The 25,050-nt window shown below is 39.3% G+C and overlaps 1 protein-coding gene across 5 annotated transcripts in view; it reads left to right on the forward strand.

Moving 5' to 3' along the window:
- The window catches only part of LOC107274180 (A disintegrin and metalloproteinase with thrombospondin motifs 9), a 65,434-nt gene that overhangs the window by 34,362 nt on the left and 6,022 nt on the right, over positions 1-25,050 (forward strand). The window contains exons 6-23 of one of the 5 annotated variants that reach the window (XM_015753005.2): positions 7,147-7,333; positions 14,593-14,812; positions 14,968-15,172; positions 19,650-19,864; positions 19,946-20,098; positions 20,164-20,313; positions 20,418-20,572; positions 21,022-21,450; positions 21,554-21,901; positions 21,994-22,160; positions 22,262-22,512; positions 22,595-22,973; positions 23,143-23,307; positions 23,391-23,534; positions 23,615-23,758; positions 23,851-24,021; positions 24,102-24,299; positions 24,790-24,987. In XM_015753005.2, coding sequence (XP_015608491.1) covers positions 7,147-7,333; positions 14,593-14,812; positions 14,968-15,172; positions 19,650-19,864; positions 19,946-20,098; positions 20,164-20,313; positions 20,418-20,572; positions 21,022-21,450; positions 21,554-21,901; positions 21,994-22,160; positions 22,262-22,512; positions 22,595-22,973; positions 23,143-23,307; positions 23,391-23,534; positions 23,615-23,758; positions 23,851-24,021; positions 24,102-24,299; positions 24,790-24,987 — 3,879 coding nt within the window. Of the gene's footprint in view, positions 1-7,146; positions 7,334-14,592; positions 14,813-14,967; positions 15,173-19,649; positions 19,865-19,945; positions 20,099-20,163; positions 20,314-20,417; positions 20,573-20,985; positions 21,451-21,553; positions 21,902-21,993; positions 22,161-22,261; positions 22,513-22,594; positions 22,974-23,142; positions 23,308-23,390; positions 23,535-23,614; positions 23,759-23,850; positions 24,022-24,101; positions 24,300-24,789; positions 24,988-25,050 lie in introns of all 5 variants that reach the window. The other 4 variants (XM_015753006.2, XM_025091437.1, XM_025091438.1 and 1 more) reach the window with 4 other exon arrangements.

A 25,050-nucleotide genomic window follows, 5' to 3' on the forward strand; every position in this document is an offset into this window, starting at 1 on the left:
ATCCAATATTAATTTCACAGTGCCACGATTGACTCACTCTAAAATCAAGACGGTATAGTAGGCGTATTAAAAAAAAAATTCAGGCCCAGAAATCATTATGGTCCATCCTAATGATAGGAGAATGTAGGGGGGAGAGGGGGCGTTGAAAATAATATCGCCACTTTGGCCGACTAGAATTTCCGGCAGAAAATAACCGTGAAACGCATTCAAGGGCAAACGCGAAGATCCCAAATGACAGACATGGGCTATCCAAAAAGAAATTGACAAAAAAAAAATGAAAAAGAATATTTCCATCCCTCGACATCCCGTCTACTCCTGTCCGGTTGCTTTTTCAGCCGACTCAACCCGTCCCGCAGATTCGCACGGGTCTGGACCAGGGTTCAAGGGCACTTGAAAGTCACGTGAATCAGCAAGATCCGAGTCCGACTTCAGGAATTTAATATTTTTCAAAAAAAAAAAGAAAAAGGGTCAGTTCTACAGGCTAATACGTAAAGTTCATTCGGAGTCGTTTTTAATTTTTTTTTACTTTTTTGAAATCGAACCTTCGTGGGTTTCCTTTTAATACGCTTTGCTTTTTTTTCCAAGATAACCGGGGTGGATGACCGTATTTCTAAATGTTGACTTTAGTGGGTTCGACGTTCATCTCAAATAAGTGATTCAACCGGAGTCCGTCTTTGTCGTGGTGGCGCGCGTGATTCATCGTGTCACAATTTTAACCACCGCGCAACCCAAACGTAACTTGTCGACGGGCGTCCACGTGTGAGGCGTCCACATGTGCGCGAACGTCACTCACTTCACGGCTGTCTCTGTGTGCGACGCGAACGTGTTTGCATAAAGCAGCCCTGAACCGTGAAACATTTATGGCCCCCTTAAATTCTCGTGGGACCCTGGGGCCCCGGAGTTCGAACGTTGAAACGTTCGTGCGAGGAAGCAGGTCGCGTTTCAAATGACCAGTCGCTTTATAGTTGACTTGTGAATAGGCCTTTTTTTTTCATGATTTTATATATGCAATGACGAATGTATGGGAATCGATAGGAATTTGGCGTTTTAATATTTTCGAGACGATTTATCACTTACGTATTGGCCACTTTCAGGACACGCGGCTGTTTTGAGGTCTGTCCTCAAAGAATTTTCAGCGTAACGGCTGTTTTGAGGACCATGTGGCCGCGTTTCACATGAAATTTTTTCAAATTTTTTTAATGCTAGCCACGTGGATCTGCGACGGGATCAGAAAGCATTGCGTTAGGTTAGGCTAGAATTCTAATAATCTAATGTCCGAAGGTGTTTTTTTTTTTTTTTTAATATAACTCGATATTTTTAATGCCGCTTTACGGTACCCTGTCTTCAAACTATACGAACGGCATATTTATATATATAGGACTAGCGGATTAAGTTTATTATTCCTTTCTCGCGATCATTTAATGATCCCTCACGAAGTCATTTATTCACATTTCCTATAATTGCTTCGTGTCATTTATTCACGTTTGTTGATCCCAGCTGTCATCATTCATTATGCTTCCTACATGATCAACCGTGAATTGGCTTTGTTTCGTGAACTCGTACTAATCGAGAAAAATCATTGGATTTGATTGACTATACTTGATTGCGACATCCAATTATTTAAATGACGATTGTCATTTTTGATTTTTTTAATTTGAATGTCATTTTTTTTTAATTTTCATTGACGTACATTTTTTATGGAAATTTTACTACAGTTGACATTTTATTATATTGTACAGTTCGAATGATGACAAATCATCAATTTTTCTCGATTGCCCTGAAAAAAGGGGGAGTTAATTGCCAAAACTTCGAGTTCTAAAGTAACTTTAGACGTCTAGTCCCTTTTCGACGCTTGGCGCCGGATCTGTCAGCATAGGCGTCTCGCGATCCCGGGCGTCGGTGTTAATCATCGAAAATGTCAAAAGAAGGAAAACGAGGGTGATGACATTGACCGTGGCTCGAATTTCTCAGTATTACGTCTGGCGATTCTTCTGACCCACATTGTATCTTGGTCACTTTTTCTCTCTCTTTCTCTTTTGCTTTTCAACTTTTTTTTTTCTAACTTTTTTTCTTTCTTCCACTTTGCCACCCCTTTAAGCTCAAGCTCTCTTCGTGACTGATGCCGACGCACCTAATGACTTTGTTCAGAACTTTTGAACGCTGTTCGTCACTCTTGACCTATATTCTTCGATATTTTTAACACACCCGGTATAGTCGCACGATTTTCGAATTAGCAGATCCATCATAATCGTTGGAACTAGCCTCGAAGGAACCTTGTGGCTATTTTTGACAAGTGCCAGATGGACGAGACAGGATTACATGAAATTAATACAAAAATTAATTTCACGTCAGTCATTTATTTTTTTCATCATAAATTAAAATCATATACCGGGTGTAGACATACAATTTTCTCAGCAATATCATCGTTCGGTCATTTAAAAGTCATGCACGCGTTGAGAATTTCGAATATGATTTATCATGCCTCCACCGAACCAATTAATATACACGGTGCACCAATAATATAAGAAAAAAAAAAAAAGAAAAGCTTAAAATCGTAAATCCGTCAAATTATTTGAAAAAAATAAAAATGGTAGATCACACAAAGAAAAATGTCATAAAATTGTCATAGTTAAAAAAACAGTAACATTTTTTTTTTAAATGGAAAATAAAAAAACCACGACCTCCCCTTTTTCTTTAAAGAATTTCAAAATTAGCATCGAGCTACAAATTTTTATTTCCTGTGTGTTTCTGCCAGACTTTCGTATACACGTCATACGTGATAAATGTCGCGAACCCACACGCGCACACACTGACAATTACAAAGTAAAATTTTCGACGACAAGTTCCATTAGTCTCATATGGGAACAGTAATTTGGAACGGAAAATGGCGTCGACCTACGGTAACGGGCTGTAATGTAAACTATGAGAGAACTTCTGACTTTAGATATCGAACGAAATATCTGGCCATTGCTTTTCTGATCGGTTGGTTATTTCTTTCAGTATCTAAACTCAGAGCTACCAACGGTTGGTACCACTGGTCGCGACCAGCAGCTGGGGGATACCAGTCGATGCCGCCGAAGAGTCGTTCAGCTTTTTTGTCTTTCTTTTGTACGAAGAGCCTGATCGATCCTCTAAATGCGGTTAAAAGAACATAAACAATCGGGATGCCTGAAAGTTTACGTGAAAACGTCTTGGGGTCGTTGGCTGCACTGGCTGCGAAACTGAGAGAAAAAGTTGCACACTTGCCAAGAGTTCTTGGTACTACTGAAGTCGGTCTTTGTACTCTTGTTGAGTTGATTGTACTATGTGTGTATATTGTATATATACTTTGTATATACTAGTGTTTATGGAAGAGGACAAAAATATTGACTGGATTGAATATACTGTTATGATAAATAAGCCGTATGTAGATTAATTAATTAAGGTACGAAGAAAAATCAATTTGATTAATTAACCTTGTAATCGATTGTATCGGTTTTTTTTTTTGGAAACAGTGGGTCGATGAGAATTGATTTTTTCGATGGCTAAAAATTTCTTGTGACAATTGTTCTTTGGATTTGTATTTTCTTTTTATTGTTGTTTATGGACGTTTTCGGGGGCTTTTGCTTGTGTATGGAGCGATGGAAATTTTGGAATTTTTAAAATGTCTTTTTTTTTCTTGTATAATCAGTACACGCGGGCTGCGCGAGACTTTACGTTGCTGCAATTTGTATTTGTTTATGTCTCGTTGCCGTCGGGTTGCTTACGGTCTTGGAAACTCTTTCCAGATGCTGTTCCTTGTACCGCGTACAAATTATTTGGCGTATTTTTAAACCTTTGGGAAAACTTTGACTTCGTTTTGGGTTTTTGATTCCACGAATTTTTATAAATTTTCACGCCGGTCACGCGATCGAGGATTTGAAAGGGTTGGTGGAGATAGATTTTGATTTTTTTTGTTTTTTTTTTTCTTTTGTTGATACGAAAAAATTAAAACAGTCGTTGCGATGTGTTGGAAAAATTTTGTTGCTTTGAGAACGTCGACTTTGACTTTGACTCAAGTTTTTGTGAGGGGAGGCAAAATTTATTTAGGGAAACGAAAGATGGGCAAGAGGTGTGAAATTATTGGTGGGGAAAAAGTGTTATTTGATTATTTGAATTTCGCGGGTATATTCATACAGACGTTTGTCAGCCGAAGGGCCAATGGGTCGTTGCCTCCAGCTGCGGATTGCTTGTTTGGGATTGTCTGGTACTATACGGAGAAGTTTTGAAGGAAATTTTTTTTTTTCAAAAATTTGTTACCGATTACTCGGAAATTATATCAGGCTGTTGAATGTGTACTATTGTTCGAGAGAAGACATACCGAAAATCATGTGAATCTCGAAGTTTATTAGTTTGCCGTGAGATGGTTGAAAATGTGGAAAATGTCAAAATTTTAAAATTGACTCGGTTTTAGAAAGAAAAAAAATGGATAGGTGTTTTATATTAAAATTAAAATTTTGATTTATTAAGTTGGCAGAATCGATGTTCTACGGAACTAATGATCTTTGCTTCATCTAAGAACTGGATTATACACAGTATCTATTTTATTCGAAATCTTCTCTATATACACAAATATAAAGATAACCGTTGATCGGCACTGAAGAGTTATTTTTGAATTTCTATTTTACGATTTCCCCCCCAATCGAGAGCATTCAATCAAGTTAGTCTAAATTGAATTCGACAAAATCTCAACAAACCCCGTTTGGACGCTAGCGCCGTAGCGTCGACGTCAGCGTCGGCGTTTACATTTAAGAACCATCATGTTTCTTCTTCTTTCTCTTCCTCATCTTCTTCTTCTTACGAAGACTTTGTTCTGACAATTAAAAAAAATCTCCTAGCAACAATACTCAAAATAAATTTCGCCATATTTTAATTCTCCTCGACCAAAATCATCATCAACCTTTTTTACCTCAACAGTCCATAATCTCAAAACAATAAAACTTCAATAGTTTGAAGTATCGAAAATTCAGAAAGAAATAAAATAATTCGATTTCATTTATTAGAAAATTTTATTCACCAATCCCACCGCGTCGTTAAAAAAACTTTTAAAAAATCATCAACGAAATTTCGTATAAGGCCTAAGGTTTAAAAAAAAAAATCATGAAAAATCCGATCGCAGCACGACAATAATTAATCGCAAAGCCCACGGAGTCAGATTTTAAAATAGATGGGAGTTTCGATTCTACGTGACTGAAGTAGTAGGAAACGGAATATAATAGTGATGGAATAGCATGACGGAAAATACCGACGAATCGCAAGGAATCTACACTAAAATCGTATGGCACATGTGATCCAATGAAATTATTTCGTTAAAATTGAAATTCATCGACTTCTTAATCGCTTAGGAATTTTTAGATTGTTTGATCGAGCGATCCTGTTTGCTTGTACAGAGGAACGAGTCGGTACCGTAGGTATTCGTCAGTGCGCATGCGCAATGGCGACCGCGTTGATTAATTGCTGCGCGGAAAAACTTGCGCGTTAATTCGCCAACTGTGTCTGCTTTGTCTTTGAGACGGATTTTGGATCGCAAGACCGTGACTTGATTTCGAAAACTCTGACCGGCTTGGCTGAGAACTCTGAGAAAATTATGAAAAAATTACTAGGATCGAGTATATCGTGTAGCCTCTCTGGCTTTTGCAAGCTTCTTACGCCTTACTTAAAAGTTCGTAAATTCCAATGTCTCATACTGGCGCCGTCATTTTGAAAACGTCTTTCGAAATTTTCTTGGCATTAAACGATACTCTGTTGACAATAAGCAATGGTTGTGCGTGACAATGCGCTACTGTTTACTTAAAGTGTCGCATGCTTAGGGCACGTGCACGCGAATGTAGCTAGAAGGTGGGTATTGTCGCGGCGATATTAGTTGAAACTCGGAAATATGAAGGTGGGACTATTTTTTTTTTTTTGAAACTTATGTAACCACTCTATTTCGAGATTTCCCTTTTCAAATCGTTAAATACGAAATTTACGGGTAGGGCTTACCAACTGTCAAACTTTACCATCGACGATGTTACTTATCGAATGTTACGGCAGGTGGGTGTGAATATTTTTAATTTTTGAAAAAGTTATAATTTATAATCTGTCAAAATCAGACATGAGAATTCGTTTGATGTTATAAACTTTATACATGTGTTTTTAATGAATTTTAGCTCGTTTTTTTTTTCATTAACAAAAATCAGTATACTCGGTCTAAAAATTCAAAAATTACATTGCGAACTATTTTATTATTTTTTTTATCTTTCTATTAAACTTATGAACGGTACTTGTGATTTTAATGTTAAATTCTCCAAAAAATTTGCCAAACATCGAATACGTAAAGTTTTTAACAAATTTTGTCTTTTTCATCTTACTCTATTATTATTTCCATTATTCATATACTTTCTTCTTGTCATTGATTCGTATTGCTAGGTAGAATGCTGTAGAATACAGGATGCAGGATACGGAATGTAGAATACAGTACGTAGAATGCAGAATGCAACAAGACTTCGAGGAACGTAACTGCGCTACGATACTCCGACCATGCAGTTTGTCCTCGCTGTGAAATAATCGCGCGCAATGCGAACGGATTTTACATAAGAGAACTTTAGGTCCGAATAACTTTTAGATTTCCATATACAACGAGAATTTCGAGTCTGCCCTAAATTTTGAGTATTGCAAGAAGCAATTGCACAATGCTTATCAATAACGAAATGCATATACAGGCTGATCCAAACTATGAATATTGTAGCAAGTAATAATTATTATTTTTAAAAATTATTATGTTTACATCAACCGAGTCAACGTACGGTTATGCAATATTTGCAAATTTTTCAAAAATTCCGCAAAATCGCTCCGCTCGATTTTTCGAAAGAAACATGGCGTATATATTTAGAAAAGATTTCTCGAGCATCCGAATGCCCAGTTGTCTCTCAGAGAGGAGGACCAGCCAGAAGTCGAGGGAATGTCGCTATAAATAGTTCCTGAGAACTGCTAATTCCGCAGTTCGTCGGGCTGCCCGTATAATACCGAACCTTTGGGCAGGACGTCAGGCGTCGCGACGATGGCGTCTACTAAAAAAAAAAAGTAGATGATAATAATTGAAAAAAAAAATTCTTTCCATACCTCAAAAATATATTTATTTTTTTTCAGACCGGTCACATCAAAACGTTCAACGGAAGTTACATCATCAAGCCTGCCGAAAATTGGCGTAACGATCAGGACTCCGTTGGATCGACGTTACAGCACGTGATTTATTACGAATCGGCAACACGTTCCAGTACCAACAGCGTCGACGTACCTGACGATCCTGACGGCGTTCGAAATTGCGGTCTGATCGGTAAGTGAAAGAAAAATTTTTTTAATCTCTAAATAATTTTTAAAATTCCTTACCTCACTGCCACTTACGTATGGTAATGAAATCCAAGGGATATTTGGCAACTTCAATTAAATCCATCGTACTGGCATTATCCTCGAGTCGCATATATCCAATTTGAATATCTGTATATGAATTTTGGGTGTCCTCGGTCCAACCAAATTCACGTACTATATATATATTTATTTAAAATTATCTGTGTACACAGACACTCATTATATGCAACCCAGAATCTTTTGTACGTATAACAATTGATCTCGTGGTTTCGTAAAGGGGCGCATAAATTTTCATGCGAATAAGTAAATCATAAATCACTTACAGGGTTACTCATGTCCATTGTGTTGTCGGCGCTTTCATCTCGTACGGTTGCCGCGTGTCGTTGATGCAAATTTAGCAGGAATTCATTTCCTCGCGAATAAATATACGTGCAGCGGTTAGCGCGATCGGCGTGCATGTAAATAATACAAATTTAAAAAAAAAAGTGGAAATATTACAAAATTTCAAAAAAAAGATCCTTCAAAAAATTAATTTCATACTCAACAGATCGCTACGCTCGAATTCGAAATTACAGTTAGATATCTGTAGAAAAAAAAAATTAGACACGTGTTTCTCCAACACGTATAATAATAGTGTTACGAAATATTTTCAAAGGTTCATTGTCTCTCGTTATACACGTGCTCGATACGTCATATAAATATTTTACCAATCGTCAGGTTAATCCTTGTCTATCCAATCTTATTTGTTTGTTTAACGACGTAAGGAGGGCACGAGGTTTTACGATGATGCCCGAAGAGTCGTGGAGTTTGTTTAACACGTATAGGAGAGTCACGAGCCAGGCAGGTGACCCACGAAAAGGATTTGGATGTCAGGACTGTCGAGTTCAGGTGTTTAGCCTTGGGCGAAATTCATACGAACGGATTTTCTCTTTCTCCAGACAGCCTGGCGTCTGACGTCCGGTTAGGAGCGTATTTCTTGGTGTCGCCGACACAACCTCTAAATTCGTACCGGTAAACGTCCTACGCAATGAACAGATTCATATACAGTATATCTATATATGTATATATATATGTATATATATAGACCGTGAATCGATCCTTTAATTATCTCTCTCTCTCTCCTTTGTTTTAATCTTTTTATTCCTTCTTATCGTCCACATCGCGCTACGTTCTTCCTGAAACTGTGGGCGTCCCGAATGAGCAATCGCGATCGACATCTGGCGGCCGAATCGAGAACCTCGTAACGGCCGTGAATGCCTACGGAATTTTAATGCACCGTCGGGCCCCAATTTCATCGTGAAAATTAAGTCCCCGCTCGATTCATGGAATTTAACGTAGCCGGAATTTCATTGCCAATTATTTATAGAGAGTCGACGAATGTCTTGTTGGTTCTACGTTTTACCGCGTGTCGACCAATCAAATTCTTTTAATTCATTCGATTCGACTATAAGAATCGTTGTGTACGGATGGTACCGATGCACTTAATGTGCAAATGGCTGGATCTTTACTTGTGGCGACTCCTGGCAGCGCTGGGATCTCTGTCGTGCTGGTTAACCTATTAATATGGAGGAGAAGGATGATGAATTATTCATCAATCATTATCATCGCTCCTGGCCAGTCGTACTTTTGCTCTTTAATATTTATTGATTATCCTACTCGGGGATTAACCTGACTTTGGACAATTCTGACAGTGTACGAGGTTGGTTGCGGAATTAAATTTTTTCTTTTAATTCGTTTTATACGATGTACATGATGTCGCTCCAGTGGTCGATTCTTTTATTGCGCATGCGCCAAACCAAGTGACAGGAACAAGACGGGTGTACGCGGCAAAAACATGTCAAAACGATTAACATAGTCTCAGGTGTTTCGCTGGGGGCCAGAAGAAGATTCACAAGAAAAAATTGTACGTCGAGGAGTCGATAACGAAGATCCCTAGGTCGATATGGAAATTAGGTGATGTTACGAGTACGTAGAAATATTTCCATTACGTAACCTCAATTGGAATGATCGAAACAAATATTTTACCGGGATTTATACCAATTGAATAAACAGTGCAGGCAGTTATTTTGACTTTTTTAATTAAAACGTAATGGCGTAATTGAACCGTGCTTTTTAATTGAAAATAAAATATTATATAATTGCATGAATGGAAACGGTCCATTTTTTTTTTGGAATATCGTGTCTCACGTGGCTTGGAAGTCATTTAATAGCCGTTTAGGGTCGTTAGGTCATTTTTATTTTATTCAAAATGAATTTTCAATCGATACTTCCGCCAGCCTATCAGGACACACTCGGGCAGACCCAAATAGTCGAACAGCAGGAACGAACCAACTAACCGGTCGCTCCAGAAGAAGCTGATCGTAAAATCATGCGAGTGATCGTCCTGCTGAGCCGTTCAGGTGCACGAAACCGCTTTACATTACGTTTCATTTTTATCGACCGTACAGGCTCTTCCAAAGGACGTAACCCGACTCCTTTTATTTTATTCCCTTTTGGTCCATTCCTTTCGTTCCTTGTCACAGAAAACGTAATATTCACACCAAAAAAAAAAGTGAGAGAAAAAGGCTCGATTTCAGGATTAATGAACCGCATGGGCTATGACTCATAGATGAATGCTCCCAAGCGACAAGAACCCACGCATCGCCAATAAGCATGCCTGTGACAAAAGCGTCGGGACGCCTCTACTATAATTAACGTTTGTGATTGCAGAGTTCATGGTAAGGTCAACGTAGTTAGTTCTCCGGTACCAATATTGCGACTGACCAACTACCAGAATTGTAATTTCGTTTTATTACAAACAATTTTTTTTACGTCTTACCATCTGAGCCGATCAAGTACTATGGATCAAGAAATATTAGGCATTTTTTTTTTGGTTTTTAATCAAATCCCAGTCAAACATATTTTTTATATTTTATACCATACTACGTAGAGATAAGTTACCAATTATTAATCGTCTACCTTTTTTTTTATTTATTCCAATACCAACCACGAAGCAGCAATCACGTTGCGCGTGTTCACAAATAAGATGAACTTTGCTTAATTTCTGTGTGACGTGCTGCGCATGCGCACTCGCCTAACCGTCATTTAAATATTAAAAATATTCTCCGAGCACCACGATGACGTTTTCTGATCCTTCGTACGGTGTCTGGGTACGTGGCTCATTAAAAATTTCATCCGTATCCAATGAGATCAGGAACCCTCGATTCTTGTATGGAATGCGCGTGTTAATGATCTTTGTAATTTGTGACTGACTTCAAGTCGGATTCCCCTTGGTTCTGGACATACGTTCGGATTTGGAATTTGGACAGTTTTTATTTTAAGGGCTAAGGCCACGTTAGGTCCTGTCGGTAAAACAGAGAAGGAAACAGGGCTTAACGGTAATCGGACGTTATTCGTCATTAAGCACTGCACGTGACGTTTTATGGAAATCATCGTGAGAGAACGTATCTGCCTGATATCTATTGCTACCTAATTATTTAACTATCATAATATTTGAACACCTGTCAAACTATATTCGCCATGCAACAATTAGTGCTTATTTGTCAGACCCGAAGGTCAGGATTTTGACGGATTGGACGATCCTACACAGATTTGAATATACAAAAAAAAAAACAATGATTTTCTATTTAAATTTTTGTCATAATTTCTTTTAATCACTTTTTTCAGCCTCTTGGAAGACAGGTAAATGATTAATTTTTTTCCTCGTTTAACATCATATTTTCAATATATCGCTTACCTTATTTTACTAATCTAAAATCATTGCATTTATTATTTCATTAATTTTACTCAATATATTTATTATAATTTATAAGACACTCTTTAAATATTCTTATTATTTGTAATTTCAGAACAAATTCAAATTCTAGTTAAAATATTTATACTTCAGCAAACAATACAAATATGTATTCCTCCGTTTTATAAAGTCATTATAAAAAAATCATATGTATTTCTGACATCACACGATGATTTAATGATTTCAGCCGTCATTGTTTAAAAATGTATATATAATAATCATCAATTTTATCGATTAACCCAAAGTTATACATATTATCAAATTTCCGCCTCGTCACGCACCAACCATATATCACGGGGTGAGACGACGTTACAGTTAATAAATTCTTATTAGTTGACGGCTGATATTAGGAATCGTCATTATCAAATGACGGTAGTAAAAACGGCTTAGAATACATATATGTATACAACAAAAATGGCAGAAGATCAGTCGCTGAAAACTTTTTTAATCCCATAGCATGAAAATCCGTGAGAGGCGTTGTCTCTCTCTCTCTCTCTCTCTCTCTCTCTCTCTCTCTCTCTCTCTCTCTAGAACCTGCCGCCAACATCAGCATGCGTTAAAGATTCTTAAAACCAGTTTCACGCATGGATACATATGGACACCAGTTTAATCAGAGGAATCCGAATATCCTTCCCCTATGGTATCCATGGGATATGTGTTAGCCATGTTGGCTAAGTAATGCATTAGGCATTTTAGGCAGTTAGGATCAGCTTTCTATATAATTTATGGTCTATGACGTAGCATTCGTTGCTGTGACCGAATTTAATCACGCAACTGGCAACCTGTCCGGTTAGTTTGGATTATTCTGGAATGCGGAAACATTTCCGTCTTTGGTATATGTATGTATATCAATCGGGGATATACGTGAAGGAATTGGGTTGGGATTGGATGAGATGTTTTTTATTTTTAAAATGATTTAGATTGCTCGTTGTTTGATTTATGGTGATCGTAGGAGTGTGACGGATGCATTATTAATTTTCTGTTAATTTTGTCCTTTCTCTCCCTTTCTTCTCCATCGTGATTGGGTATACATTGTCAATTTTTATTTATTTTACTCACAGCGTCCTGGATATAACGAAGACTGACAGTTGTGAAATTGATGAAACTTTATAAGAAAAGAAAATTGTAAAATTTTACGTGTAGCATCGAAGAATCCTCATTACCGCGTCGAAGCAATAATGGCACTGATAACGAACCAATGAAAATTAAAATAAAAAAAAGAAAAGACGAAGCGTCGATATGAAAGGAAAAACGAAAGAAAAAAGAAGCTAGATGAAATGTTTGAATCGTACAATAGGATCTCTAAAGTGGTACCGGTTAATAAAGAGAGGTTAAAAAAAACGACAGTTTATCTACACCAAGAGGCACCTGCTTCCCGGCAGAGCAGGCTCCGGTACAATGAAGTGATTATGGCGCCGAGCGACGTAACTGCAACGAAGCATGTTTCAGCGATATTAGACAGAGATACGGACTTTCCCATTAAGAGCGACAAAAGGGAAGGCGAGCACAATCAGCGAGAAGCGTACAGTTCGTAGACTCCCTTTCATAATAATTTATCAACAATTTATCAGAATCCACTGGCACGACTAAGTATCCTAACCTAACCACAAATCTATTCCACGTAGAACAAAAATTTTCGACAACAATAAACCGACAATCACTGTCCACAATTCTCCTTTGTACTTCGTGTGCACAATGAACTGGCGAATCGAATTCAAATCCCACGCGCATGCGCAGTGGCGACGCGTCAGGCCGACTGCAGCGCCGCCACACAGACCAGTGCTCAGCTGTCAAAAAACTGGATCAAGCAGTGAATTTTCGTATTACTTTAGCTTCGTGCGCGAAGACCAAAGGCTTTTGTGCTAACTACGTCGTACGTGTTGTATGTATTCTTAACGTGGCGTGGTAGAGCGAGAGAATAAAGAATAAGAAATGAATCTTGCAAGGAATGCATAAGAACGATTGAAATTAGAATGATAAAGGCCGCACCTACAGGCAGACCCGCCTGCGACTCGTTAAAATCTTTATACTGTCTTCTCGGGTGTCTACCAACCTCAAAGACTATCATCCACTCTTAGGTTATTCTCTCTACGTTCTCTCGGATGCCTCTCTGGTTTGTATTCTCTTGAATATTTTGTTTTCTTTTTCCTACGTTCCTTATGCATTATATGTATTTCGTCGTGCAACCGGCAAGACGAGGAATCTGAAATCGCGATGGCAACTACACAAACGAGACTCTACGACGCCGCGAGACTTCTCTGCTCCTTGTGGCTATAAGACAATGCAATTGCCAATCTGTCTGCGTGTAATTACGGTTATTGTTGTTATGATTGCATCGAACCCCAGTAATGAAACGACCTACCGCAACGAGTCTAATCAGCGTCTGCTTGAGACGGAATCTTTTGTCTATCGAATAGTTTTCAAACTCATAAATATTCTTGCATATTAAAATCATTATTTCTTTCTCGATAAATCACAATTTTTGTATTATTTTAATTTTAACTTGAATTTTATTTATAATTCGTTTTTTAACAATAGATCTTCTATCAAGTACAATCCGTCCACGAGTAAAAGACTTTCTGGAGGGGCCATCTTTTCTATGACGTTCAAGATAAAAGAGTCCCCTGGAGAATCCCTTATACTCGTGAAACGATTGCAACATGTAAAATATAACAACGGTACGTTTATAGTCCGGTCGGGATATCAATTTGGGGGGTCACCACCTTACGAATCAAAACGTATATAAGTCCCCTCAAAGTGGAACCAATGCATGATTTTTAAGACGTTTGTTTGTAATAACAAAATTTGTTCTTATTTACTTTCACAATGTATTTCCTATCTCAAGTGCACATCCCTCTTAATAACTGAATCTGAGACGATGCAAATTATCATTGTGATAGACCCTTTACTATTTGATAATTATACCAGACTCTTATTTAATTTCACCATTTATTTTCTATCTCACAACCCTCCTGTCAGTGATCGGATCTGACCTGAAGTATAATAATAACGATGTAATAAGGTCGATTCGAAAAGTCGCACGCAGAAGGACGTCCACTTATTGGATATTGTAATTAAGTCTTAGGAATGGCGTTGATTTCCAAGCAACAGACGGTAACGCTGATACCATTAGAGACTGCATACGAGTTTGTCACATGGGAATTATGGGATAACCGATGGACCCCATTGCCCAAGATTATTATTATTATATTGCTTCAATCAAAATGAAACGATCCAATTGATCTGACAGAACAGTCATATTTTATTGTACTCCTAGATCACTGTCACAATGCAGCTCACGTCCCACGCTGACACTCACTGACTTCGTCCTGGACTCCATAAAGGATTCAGGATCATTCATTCTGATCATTCAAGACTGTACATTCCTCTCCTATACAAAACCGTTTTATCATTCCTGTTTGATCTGATTACAGATTATGATACAGAGGAGTCACCACCAGCTCCCCTTATCGATGACAGTTCTGCCGATAAGGTTTACGTCGGTGAACATCCTCGGGCGCGCAGATCCGTCACGAAGAAGACGTTCCTCGATGACTCCATAGAGGAATACGAGGATCAGGATCTCTATAGACAGTTTCTAGGAAAGAATGAATTACGTTTTAATAATCCGGAGAGGAGTCGCAATTATGGAAGGTTGGTAATTTTTCTTTTTTTAAATATAAACTTGAAGTGATTGAACTACTCCTCAGTTGGGGTTAGGATGGGAACGGGGTTGGACAGTTGGGTCGTAAAATTTGGAAATTTATTTAAAATTGATTTATTTTTCATTCTGTTTATTCTTAATACAGCATTTACTCTGATAACCGTGGCAGAGGCAATTGGTACCAGAGATACACCACTACGGAAACTGACCCCGACCCGTTAGCCAGTTGGAGATCACGCAGGGCACTCGCGCAAGAGTATTTTATCGAGATACTTCTGGTGGCTGATTTCAAGATGGCTCAGTATCACGGCGAGGAACTCTTCAGATACATAATGGTCCTGATGAACACGGTGAGTAAAGATTAAAGTAACAAATTGATGTAAATTTTTTATTTAATTAGGATCGTAAATTCTCAATTAAAAAGGCATAAAATATTTGACTATAAAAACTTTATCAGTCCCGATAAGAACCGAGCAACCTATTTGCAATGGCAATTTTTTTCTTGCTTGATATCTTTGTCGTGGATTAAAAGAAAAAATAAGAAGACTCGAAACTTAAAGATTGAACCGTCCGGAGGAATTACGTGAGACGAGACAGGGACCACCCGATGCTCGGAACGATCGATCTTCTAATCCAATGGATCTATCACGTGTATTATATGTTATGCAAATAAGTGCGTATCTCGAATGACTTACCGTGTGTTTCAAAGCCAGAGCAAAGTAGAAAGGGCACCGGAAGGCGCCCTGCTTCGCCAGTCCATCATTTATCATAGACCGACCACCCGTAACCATCGATATATCCCGTCTGGCGCCACTTTCGGTCGCGCCACTTTGCTACTGCGCATGCGCGATCCTTTGTAAATTTAAAATTACAAAGAAAACGCAATCTCAATAGACAGGCGTACCCGGGTATTGCGATTAGCCAAGTAACGACGAAGCGAGACGACGAGATTGCGGTAAAGAAATTTTTAAATTCACGCGAACGCCTCGAGGTTCTTCATTATTTGTTTTTATTCTTCCTATTTTTTGTTGTCTGGACAATTTAAAATCACTAGAAAAAAAGTTTCTATATGGCGGCATGAATGGAACGCTCTTCGAGTAATTATTGAATTTCACGGCTTTGAGATCTCTTCGCGCCCATCGACATCACAAATAAATAATTAGCGTCACAAATCGTCCTGACAGACGCGCCTCGTACTGTAGCCGTCCGTTGTGGCGCGAGCAGCGCCATCTAGGATTTCTACCTGGTACTATAAATCATTCACACTGACGAGCCGTGACAAATGCACGATCAGACCTCGTGAAGCAATTGCTGATGATTTAAATAATAAATTACAATCACGGTAGATCGACTTTTTCTTCTTCGTGTTTATTTCAAATTATTCTTATTACCGGTGTCTACGGTTGGCACTCTCGAGCCTCCTAGCGGAGTCAACGCGAACTACCAGTATCACTTGCCATGTTTCAAACTATCTACCGCGTTATGCAATCAACGTGAATGAAATTTGATAGGTGCTATCGATCTTGCATAATTGAATGATTAGTTTCATTATTACGTCAATTAACGTTAACGTAATTTATTCCACGCATGGAACCACACCCCGTGCTTACTTTTACCATTGCTTCCCATACGTACCGACGGACGCCTTTGACTTTCACGAGACCTACGTCCTCCTCTCGTTACTTCTTCAACTTATACATTTATTATTACCCGAGTAGACATATAATCGGACTCTAACCTACGACTTTAATTAAATTTACCTTTCGTCAGCCGTATTGAAACTGCACTATCTTACTGCCAATACCTCATTGCTTATTACTCGTTTCTGAAATGAATAAAAAAAATTAAAATTAACTTTAATCAAGTATAAAATATAAATTACAATAATTTACCATAAGCGTAAATCTTTATGGCGTACAAGCCACGAAGAAATTTCTTCGTTGGCTAATAGGTTATGTCTTACGAGAACCGTACCAATAAAACCCAGAGTCTCTCCCACGTAATACATCCAACCGTCGCTGGTCTTATGGAACGAAATTCCAATCAGGAGCCATCGTTTATTACTTTATTACCGTCGTAACGCTCAGTACGATTTATCACTACCAACAGTGCATCGATCCTCGAATGAAATTCCTTCAACGTCCTCACGGAACGTCCACGCAGTCATCATGGAATCTTAAATCATCAGGACTGTCAGCACATAAAATTACGTATGCACCATTCAATTTTTTATCATTTTATTTTTTCTTCATGCAGACCCTCAAATAAATGAATACAAACTTTTCTTTTTCCACGTTCGGACCTTCATCGACGCACCAACGGCTCTTGGACGTCTGGGCGTCTGCAAAGAAGGGGAGAGGCCATTTAGCACGAGGATCACGTCGCTAACAGGTCCAAGTGTGTCCACGTCGCGGAGCATCAGGATGCACGAGTGACAGGGACAAGTCAACTGACCTGTTGCCACCGACGTCAATAAATATGGATTTATGTTGCACCGGATAACCCATTTATCCATAACGTGACTCTCGCACGAATGCCGTCTGCTTCTGCCTTTATTGAGAGAGAGAAACAAAAAAATTGTTCCTACCTCGGATGACCTCGTTCAAATTCGCATAGTAATCCTCGTCACTGACGGTTCCTTGATAATTTTTATTATTATTAAACCTTTACTATTACCGAACAGTCCATTAATAGTCGACGGGGACCAGTTTTCTTCTTTGGCTATATGATGCAATCCACGTAGGAGTAGCTTCCATGTATATACACTACCTACTGTTTTTATGTACTACCAGGTACATAGGTACCTTAACGCACCTGCAAGTCTGGCAAACGGTACAGCTCTAACGACCGCTCGAGTCCGTACTCTAAAGCATACCGAATTTCGATATATATACCTGTACTTCATGTATTTGTAAGAAATTTTTGAAATTTCATTACCCTAATTCATACTAGACTGCGGATTAAGGATATAGTAGGGGAATAGCTGTAAAAATATTTTCACGATTATTACGCAAGGAGCGTCCAAGCGTCGGGACGCTGATATACTAGTGTAAAATTACGTATGATAATATCGAGCGAAATTTCAAATAATCGAAAGTGTAAGATTTTAACCAATACTCATGTAAGCCCAAGTCGACTAACTGGATCATAACTGGCCGGGTGGGTGCGCACGTGCCGCGGCCTACATCGTCCCGACGCGTCCCGACGCGGCCTTCGCATCGACGCTCGTATAGCGCTCGAGCCCTTGGAATAAGAGCGCATTATTTCACGACTGTCATATATATTTTTTTTTCCCGAATATCAGCGATTCCGAAATACCGTATGGGACTTGTGATTATGAAATTTGGTCTTTATAGAGATTATTTTTCAAAATTCACATGCGTACTATATATTTATTTTATAATTATGCATATTATGTGTTATATGTAAAAAAATCTGACTTGATATTTTCTGCACTGTTATTAACCACACGAGACGCCAACTCGTTTTTAACGTTGTTCCTGGACCGGCAGGTCTGCTTGGTTCATTTCTTGAGATTTATGAACACAAAGTTGGAAGACAGTGAGAGGAAAAAATAAAATGACTTGATGATTTCGCTGAAGAGTCAATGAGGAATGAGCAATGAGCTACGGTCGCGTTGAACGTTAATGATTTAATGTTAGGTTAGGTTTCATGAGTGATCTATGTACATCGCTGTACTGCAATTACGGTAAAGTTCTAACGTCATAGGATCCACTCTTTGCTTTGCGAGACTCGCCCGTAATTTCTGCATCGCACTGTATATTTGTATAGTGCGTTGCGCACGGTGGTACATGACTGCGTGGTGTATGAGGAAGACTCGTAAAAGATAATTCCCGTCATGGTCGATACTTCCGTTGCCGATGGCTCGTAATTATTCTCGCCTTTGTACAAGAAAAACTCGTTACTTGCTCAAGTCCGTAGATCGTAAAATTAAGAGAGCCACGTGCTTCGGGAACGGAGAATTTAATAGCGAATAGCAATAATGGCTATGTGTAAAGTCAATTGAAAGAGTTTTTGTGATCTTTGTCGTTGCTTAATGTTCTGCGTTGTTAAAGAAATTTTGTACCGGTTGACGAGGGCGCTTGAATTTTTTATTGAAACGAATTCGTTGTGAAATATGTCAACATACAAAATATTATATTCTTTGTCGTTGTTCAGTTTCCACAAATCGTTTGTTCGATCAGGAAGATTGATCATTAGACACTTTTAACGATGAACCTCGAGTTCGCTGATGAACCGGATGAATTAAATTAGGTCGAAATAACGAAAGTTTTTCTTGATACCTTTGACGTTTTATCAGTCGATAGTCCAATAGAAGCTACAGCGACGGTCAAAAATATTGTCACGGTACAGTGCTGGTTCTATGCATTGGACTGCGTCGATGACTTTTGACCGATACTGTATGTGATTATGGAAAACAAAATCAAAGGCATCGACGAGGCTTGTTCGGCAGGAACAAAACTTTTGTAGAGTCCGATGAATATCTAGGAATTTCATTTAGCCTACGTTTTGTATGCGCGTCCACGGTCCTTCGTGGAATTAAAATTGTCTTGGACGACTGGATTTCAAGAAGCTCTCGCCCACTTCCGATTACATTTGTTAATTCCATTTGCGCCCATTCGGACAACTGGGCGACCTTCTTTTTCTCGTACAGAGACCCTCGACAAGCTTGTGAAAACCGGACGGACTCGGTACAATTTTTTTTTCCTTAGATCTTAGCCAATACAGTAGAATAGGATTTTGAGGTAAAATATTTGTTTCCCATTTTCATTATTTCATTTGTATGCCTTTTTTCTTTCGTTGCAGGTATCACGTATCTACAAGGACAAGTCGATCGGTAATCCAATCAGTATTGCTGTGACGAATATCATTCACACAAACAAAACGTTTGGCAACAGATCAGACGGAATCGACGGTATTGCTGCAGCACAGATGCTCTCTGAGTTTTGTCTATGGCAGAAGAACAACAATCCACACGAACGGTCACCGGAGCATCACGACGTCGCTCTGCTTCTCACCAGGTTCTTATATTTTTGGTTGTTCACTTTTTTCCTTTTCTTCATTGAAAAATTAATACGATTAACAACCTTTCTTGCTCTCAGAGAAAATCTTTGTCACAATGCGAAACAGCAGCGTTGTGACACCTTGGGACTGGCTGAACTTGGAAAAATGTGTTCGCCTCGTGCTTCGTGCGCGATTGTTCAGGACAACGGATTGGCAGCAGCTTTCACAATCGCCCATGAAATTGGCCACGTGTTAGTATGCAGTATGTGAGAAATGGGATATAAAAGAAATTTCATAAAAATTATTTAATTCGCAGATTGAACATGCCCCACGACGACGACAACAAGTGCATCTCCCTTCGAGATCGTTCAGGTGTTCACAATGTGATGTCACGGATGCTGGATGCGAACACCTTCCCTTGGGAATGGTCACAGTGTTCCAGTTACTATGTCACCGAATTCCTGGAGTTAGTATATCAATTTTACGAAATTTTGTAGGACGACACTTTTGGACAGTAAAGTCTAAAAAAAAGGAATGGTTCAAAATAAAACATTGCTTTTTCTCTACCAGGTCCGGCTATGCCAACTGTCTCCTGGACAAGCCAAGCAAAGGGATGTCGAGTCCGGAGGGTGTGCGATTGCCTGGTGAAGATTATTCTGAAAACAGACAATGCGAACTTGTGTTTGGGCCGGGTTCTAAAATCTGCCCATACATGGTGAGTGATGGTAAGTCACGCATCCCGCTTCTATCGTCGTCGTTTTCGTTGTCGTGATCGTGGTCGTTGTTTAATATGGTATTCCACTCTGATCAGTCACGGTGGGATGGACACAGGGACCTCATTAACGCAACCATTTGTTACTAACAATCAGTAGTAAGCATACTGGGGAGATTTACTGTAGAAAAGAATGTTTATAGAAAATTCAATGAATTTTACACTGTAAAAAAATTCTTCTCCCAAACGTGTCCCTCCAGTTTGTTTTGCTGTCTTGTAAAACCTCCCTCCTTGTTTTCAATTCTCTAAAAGTTCTTGAACGTCAAGAAGGTACATTGAAAATCCCAGAGTACAAGAAGATGAGGGAACAGACAAGGACGGAGGTAGAGAAAAGCAAATATGAAATGAAGGTTATATTAAAACAAGGTAATCTGAGCGCATGGTTCCCTATTGGCCAGGCAGTGTGCAAGAGGCTGTGGTGTACAGCACCGATCTGGGACGACAATCAGCAATGTCACACACAGCACATGCCTTGGGCAGACGGTACCGCTTGTGCCCAGGGCAAATGGTGTCAGCGTGGTGAGTGCGTCTCCCGTAGGAACCTCAAACCCGTTCACGGGCAATGGGGAGCCTGGGGATATTATGGCGAGTGCTCAAGGAGCTGCGGTGGCGGCATAAAGAAGAAATATCGTAAATGCAACAACCCAATACCCCAGCACAGCGGCAACTATTGTATCGGTGAACACGTCAAGTATCGCAGTTGTGGTACCACCGAGTGTCCGGCTGGTACGCCAGACTTCAGGGAGCAACAGTGTTCCAGGTTCAACAACGACAGTCTGAATATACAGAATTTGACCAGGAACGTCGAGTGGCACGCAAAGTATACAAGGAGTAAGAGAGCATTTCAGTAAAATTATTTTTTATTTAACCATAGATTCTAAGCTGTACGTTTTTTGTTTCTGTGTTATGATCTTCTTGATTTTTTCTTTCTCAGTACCAGCTAAGGAAAGATGCAAGCTGTACTGCCAAGTGGGAAGCAATCAGTATTATATGCTTCGCGACAAAGTCATAGACGGGACACCTTGTGGGGTGAACACTTTTGACATTTGTGTCAACGGTCACTGCAAACCTGCAGGATGCGATCACGTGCTGGACTCAACAGCTGAGCTTGACATATGCGGCGTATGTCGCGGTGACAATTCAACTTGTCAGAGAATTACTGGATCTTACAATTCCAGTGCTTATGGTTACACGCGTGTTACCAAAATTCCGGCTGGTAGCAGCTACGTTGACATACGGCAATATAGCAGGCCAAATTCAAGGAACGACAGTAACTACCTGGGTAAGATTTTTGAATGTTGAGCAATGAGCGTTTAATAATTTTTATGTTGGATCGACGAACGGCATTATTCGTTCTTTGATTGTGTATCACAGCGCTTCGCATCGGGGAAGGTGGGAAGTACATTTTAAACGGGAAGTTTATGGTGGAGAAGCGCAAGATCATTGTTGATCCACAAATTACTATTGAGTACAGTGGACCGGAAGTTGCTGTTGAGCGACTCAACATATCACGACCTACGACTGTCGATTTGATTCTGGAGGTGAGTACAGGCTTTTGACGATTTTCAAATTGCCTGTCTATTGTTCATTTCCTTTGATGCTTACTGTAAATTCTCTCTGTATCAACAATTGTCTCGTGCAGGTTCTCTCCGTGGGCAATATTGATCCTCCGCAAATAACCTATGAATACACTGTGCCCAAGAGGATGCTGAACAGCTACACGTGGGTCTTGAGCAATTGGTCCAGCTGCAATCGTGTGTGCCAGGGTTATATGCATAGGAAGGCTGAGTGTAGGAGCACCGAACATAAGGACGTAATGTCCGATGATTATTGCCGGGCCGAGGAGAAGCCCCAGGAAGAGACTCAGCTTTGTAACAGACACTGCAAGCTTGAGTAGGATTTTTAATAATTTCTTAAACCTTCCAAATACGTGTCTGGTTACTTTACATTGAAAACATAAATTGTTTCCTATCAGGTGGCAAGTCATTTCAACATCAGAATGCTCCAATCATTGCGGACCAGGAACACGCATGGTGGGGTCCAGATGTGTCCAGATATTCTTATCAGGATCCCATGTACTGCGTCCCATTCCAATTTACGCATGCTCCCATATCCAACGTCCTGCCGAACGTCAGCCATGTGTCGGTCCTTGCGACGACGCCCATTGGAGTTACGACGAATGGGGTTTCTGTTCGGTTAGCTGCGGTGGTGGCGTTCAGACGAGAAGCGCCAAGTGCGTTGACGCTAAGGAGGCTCAGGTTCCTGATGAGAAATGCGTGTCCGAGAAGAAGATCCTTAAACGCATTTGCGGACAGGACGTCTGTCCTAAGTGGGGCGTCGGCGAGTGGTCCCCGGTAAATAAATATCTTAACTAAAAAATTAAAAAGAATAATATATTACGTTTCATTCATAATATTGAATTTGAAATGAAAAACGTTTGTCGTTGCCGACTATTATTATTATTTTTGTAGATCTCAGATCTGGTTAATGTAAATGTGCAAACGGTTATTCTCATTCTTTCAGTGTTCGGTTAACTGCGGCTTTGGTGTACGTAAGAGGCCATACTGGTGTCAGGTGGGAAATCAAGTGGTTTCCGAAAATTATTGCAGTCAATTTAGTATACCGGCAGGTTTGCAAGAAGACTGTATGGGACCATGCCACGAGTGGCATACAGGAGACTGGAGTCCGGTACGTACATACCAATTATGGTTAAAATTTATTATTGTTTCACGTTGAAATTTATGATGGAATTATGTTAATTTTTGTTTTAGTGTTCAGTTAGCTGCGGCGATGGTATAACCAGACGTATAGTCACCTGCAAGAATGCAGACGGTACATTGAGCAACGAGTGTGATGCTTCAAAAAAACCGTTGAACGTCACAAGCTGCACGTACAAGCTCTGTCCAAGTTCAATAGTAAGTTAGACTTACATAAATCAACTAGTTCTTATAATTAAATAAATCTTGTAATAACCACGCTGTACCGTTGTTCTCAGGCAACAACAACGCCAATAACATATTCTTCAGAACCTCACAGTGACAGTTTACAACAAGACAATGAAATCGATAGTGGCAACAAATATATTGACAGGATAACTTTTTACTCGGGTTACAATTGGCGCACTGTTGCCTACAGTGAAGTAAGTACTGAATAGTTAAGTCTAATTATTAGTCCAAGTGACTAGATTATAGGTCACTTTAATTTTAATAAATATTTCACTTTCATTCCCAGTGTTCAAAACCTTGCGACACAGGATATATGAACGGCGTGGTGCAATGTGTATCGGATGAAACTGGTCACAAAGTTTCTGATGATTATTGTGATCCAAAATCACGTCCATCATTGACTGTTCAATGTAATGCGCATCCGTGTACCATTTGGAACACTGGGGACTGGAGTCAGGTAAATTCACTTTGTGCTTTTTGAAAAATCATTCTTGCGCTCCATTTAATTATAATTGTTTCATATTTTCTTGTCAACAGTGCGACAACCAGTGCGGTCGAGGCTTTCAACATCGACAGGTTCGCTGTCAAAGTCATCGAGGTGAAACGCTGCCTGACAAAGAATGTCCTGAAAAGAAAAAGCCTCCACATGCGAAGAGATGCATGAAGTCGTCTTGTCCGAACGTCACAGTTCCTATTAAGGGTGTTCACAGATGGAGAGTATCGAAATGGAGTCCCGTAAGTTTTTTAAAGATATTTTTGACACGTCGATATTAGTTTTCAGGTGAAATGGTTTTTCGGTTTCTAAATAACCGATGTCGATACCGATTCCGATATTTCTTAGTAAGCGTTACTATTGTTTTTGCATTTTGCCATTCACAGTTTTTATATACAAAATGAAATTTTATGATAGTCAAAGAAAGTATAGAAATTCAAACACGTTGCACACGGAAACAATGAACACAAAAGCAAAGGATCGAAAATTGTGTTATTGACAATTTGAGTCCTATATATAATTTTTTAATTTGACTCATACGATCGTTAGTCATTTACATGATAAATTATTTATTCATTGATTGAAAAGAAATTAATTTATGTAGTGGGGAAAGAAATATGGGTCGGTATCGGATCCTTATTAAATTGATCAGTGGAAAAATGAGAAAGCGAAAGAAAAAAAAAAGAAATATAAAGATCATGGATTGCAGTCAGGGCGAATGAATGTTCGCAGTGTTCAAAAACATGCGGCAATGGCGTTAAGACACGCAGAGTGGAATGCACGATGAGGACCGAAAGCCAAAGTTCCGGTTCCGAGCTTCCGGTTGAGGACGAGCACTGTTTAAAGCGCAGACTTTCCAAGCCGAAATCACAGAGGCCATGCCTGCGAGTACACTGTGACTATACTTGGCAAGAGGGTACCTGGTCCGAGGTAGTTTTTACCTCAAAAACAAAAAAAAAAGACGAAAAAAAATGATAGAGTGAAACTCGAAAT

This window comes from Cephus cinctus, unplaced genomic scaffold (genome assembly GCF_000341935.2).
Source record: "Cephus cinctus unplaced genomic scaffold, Ccin1 Ccin1_scaffold2474, whole genome shotgun sequence".
Lineage (NCBI taxonomy): Eukaryota > Metazoa > Arthropoda > Insecta > Hymenoptera > Cephidae > Cephus > Cephus cinctus.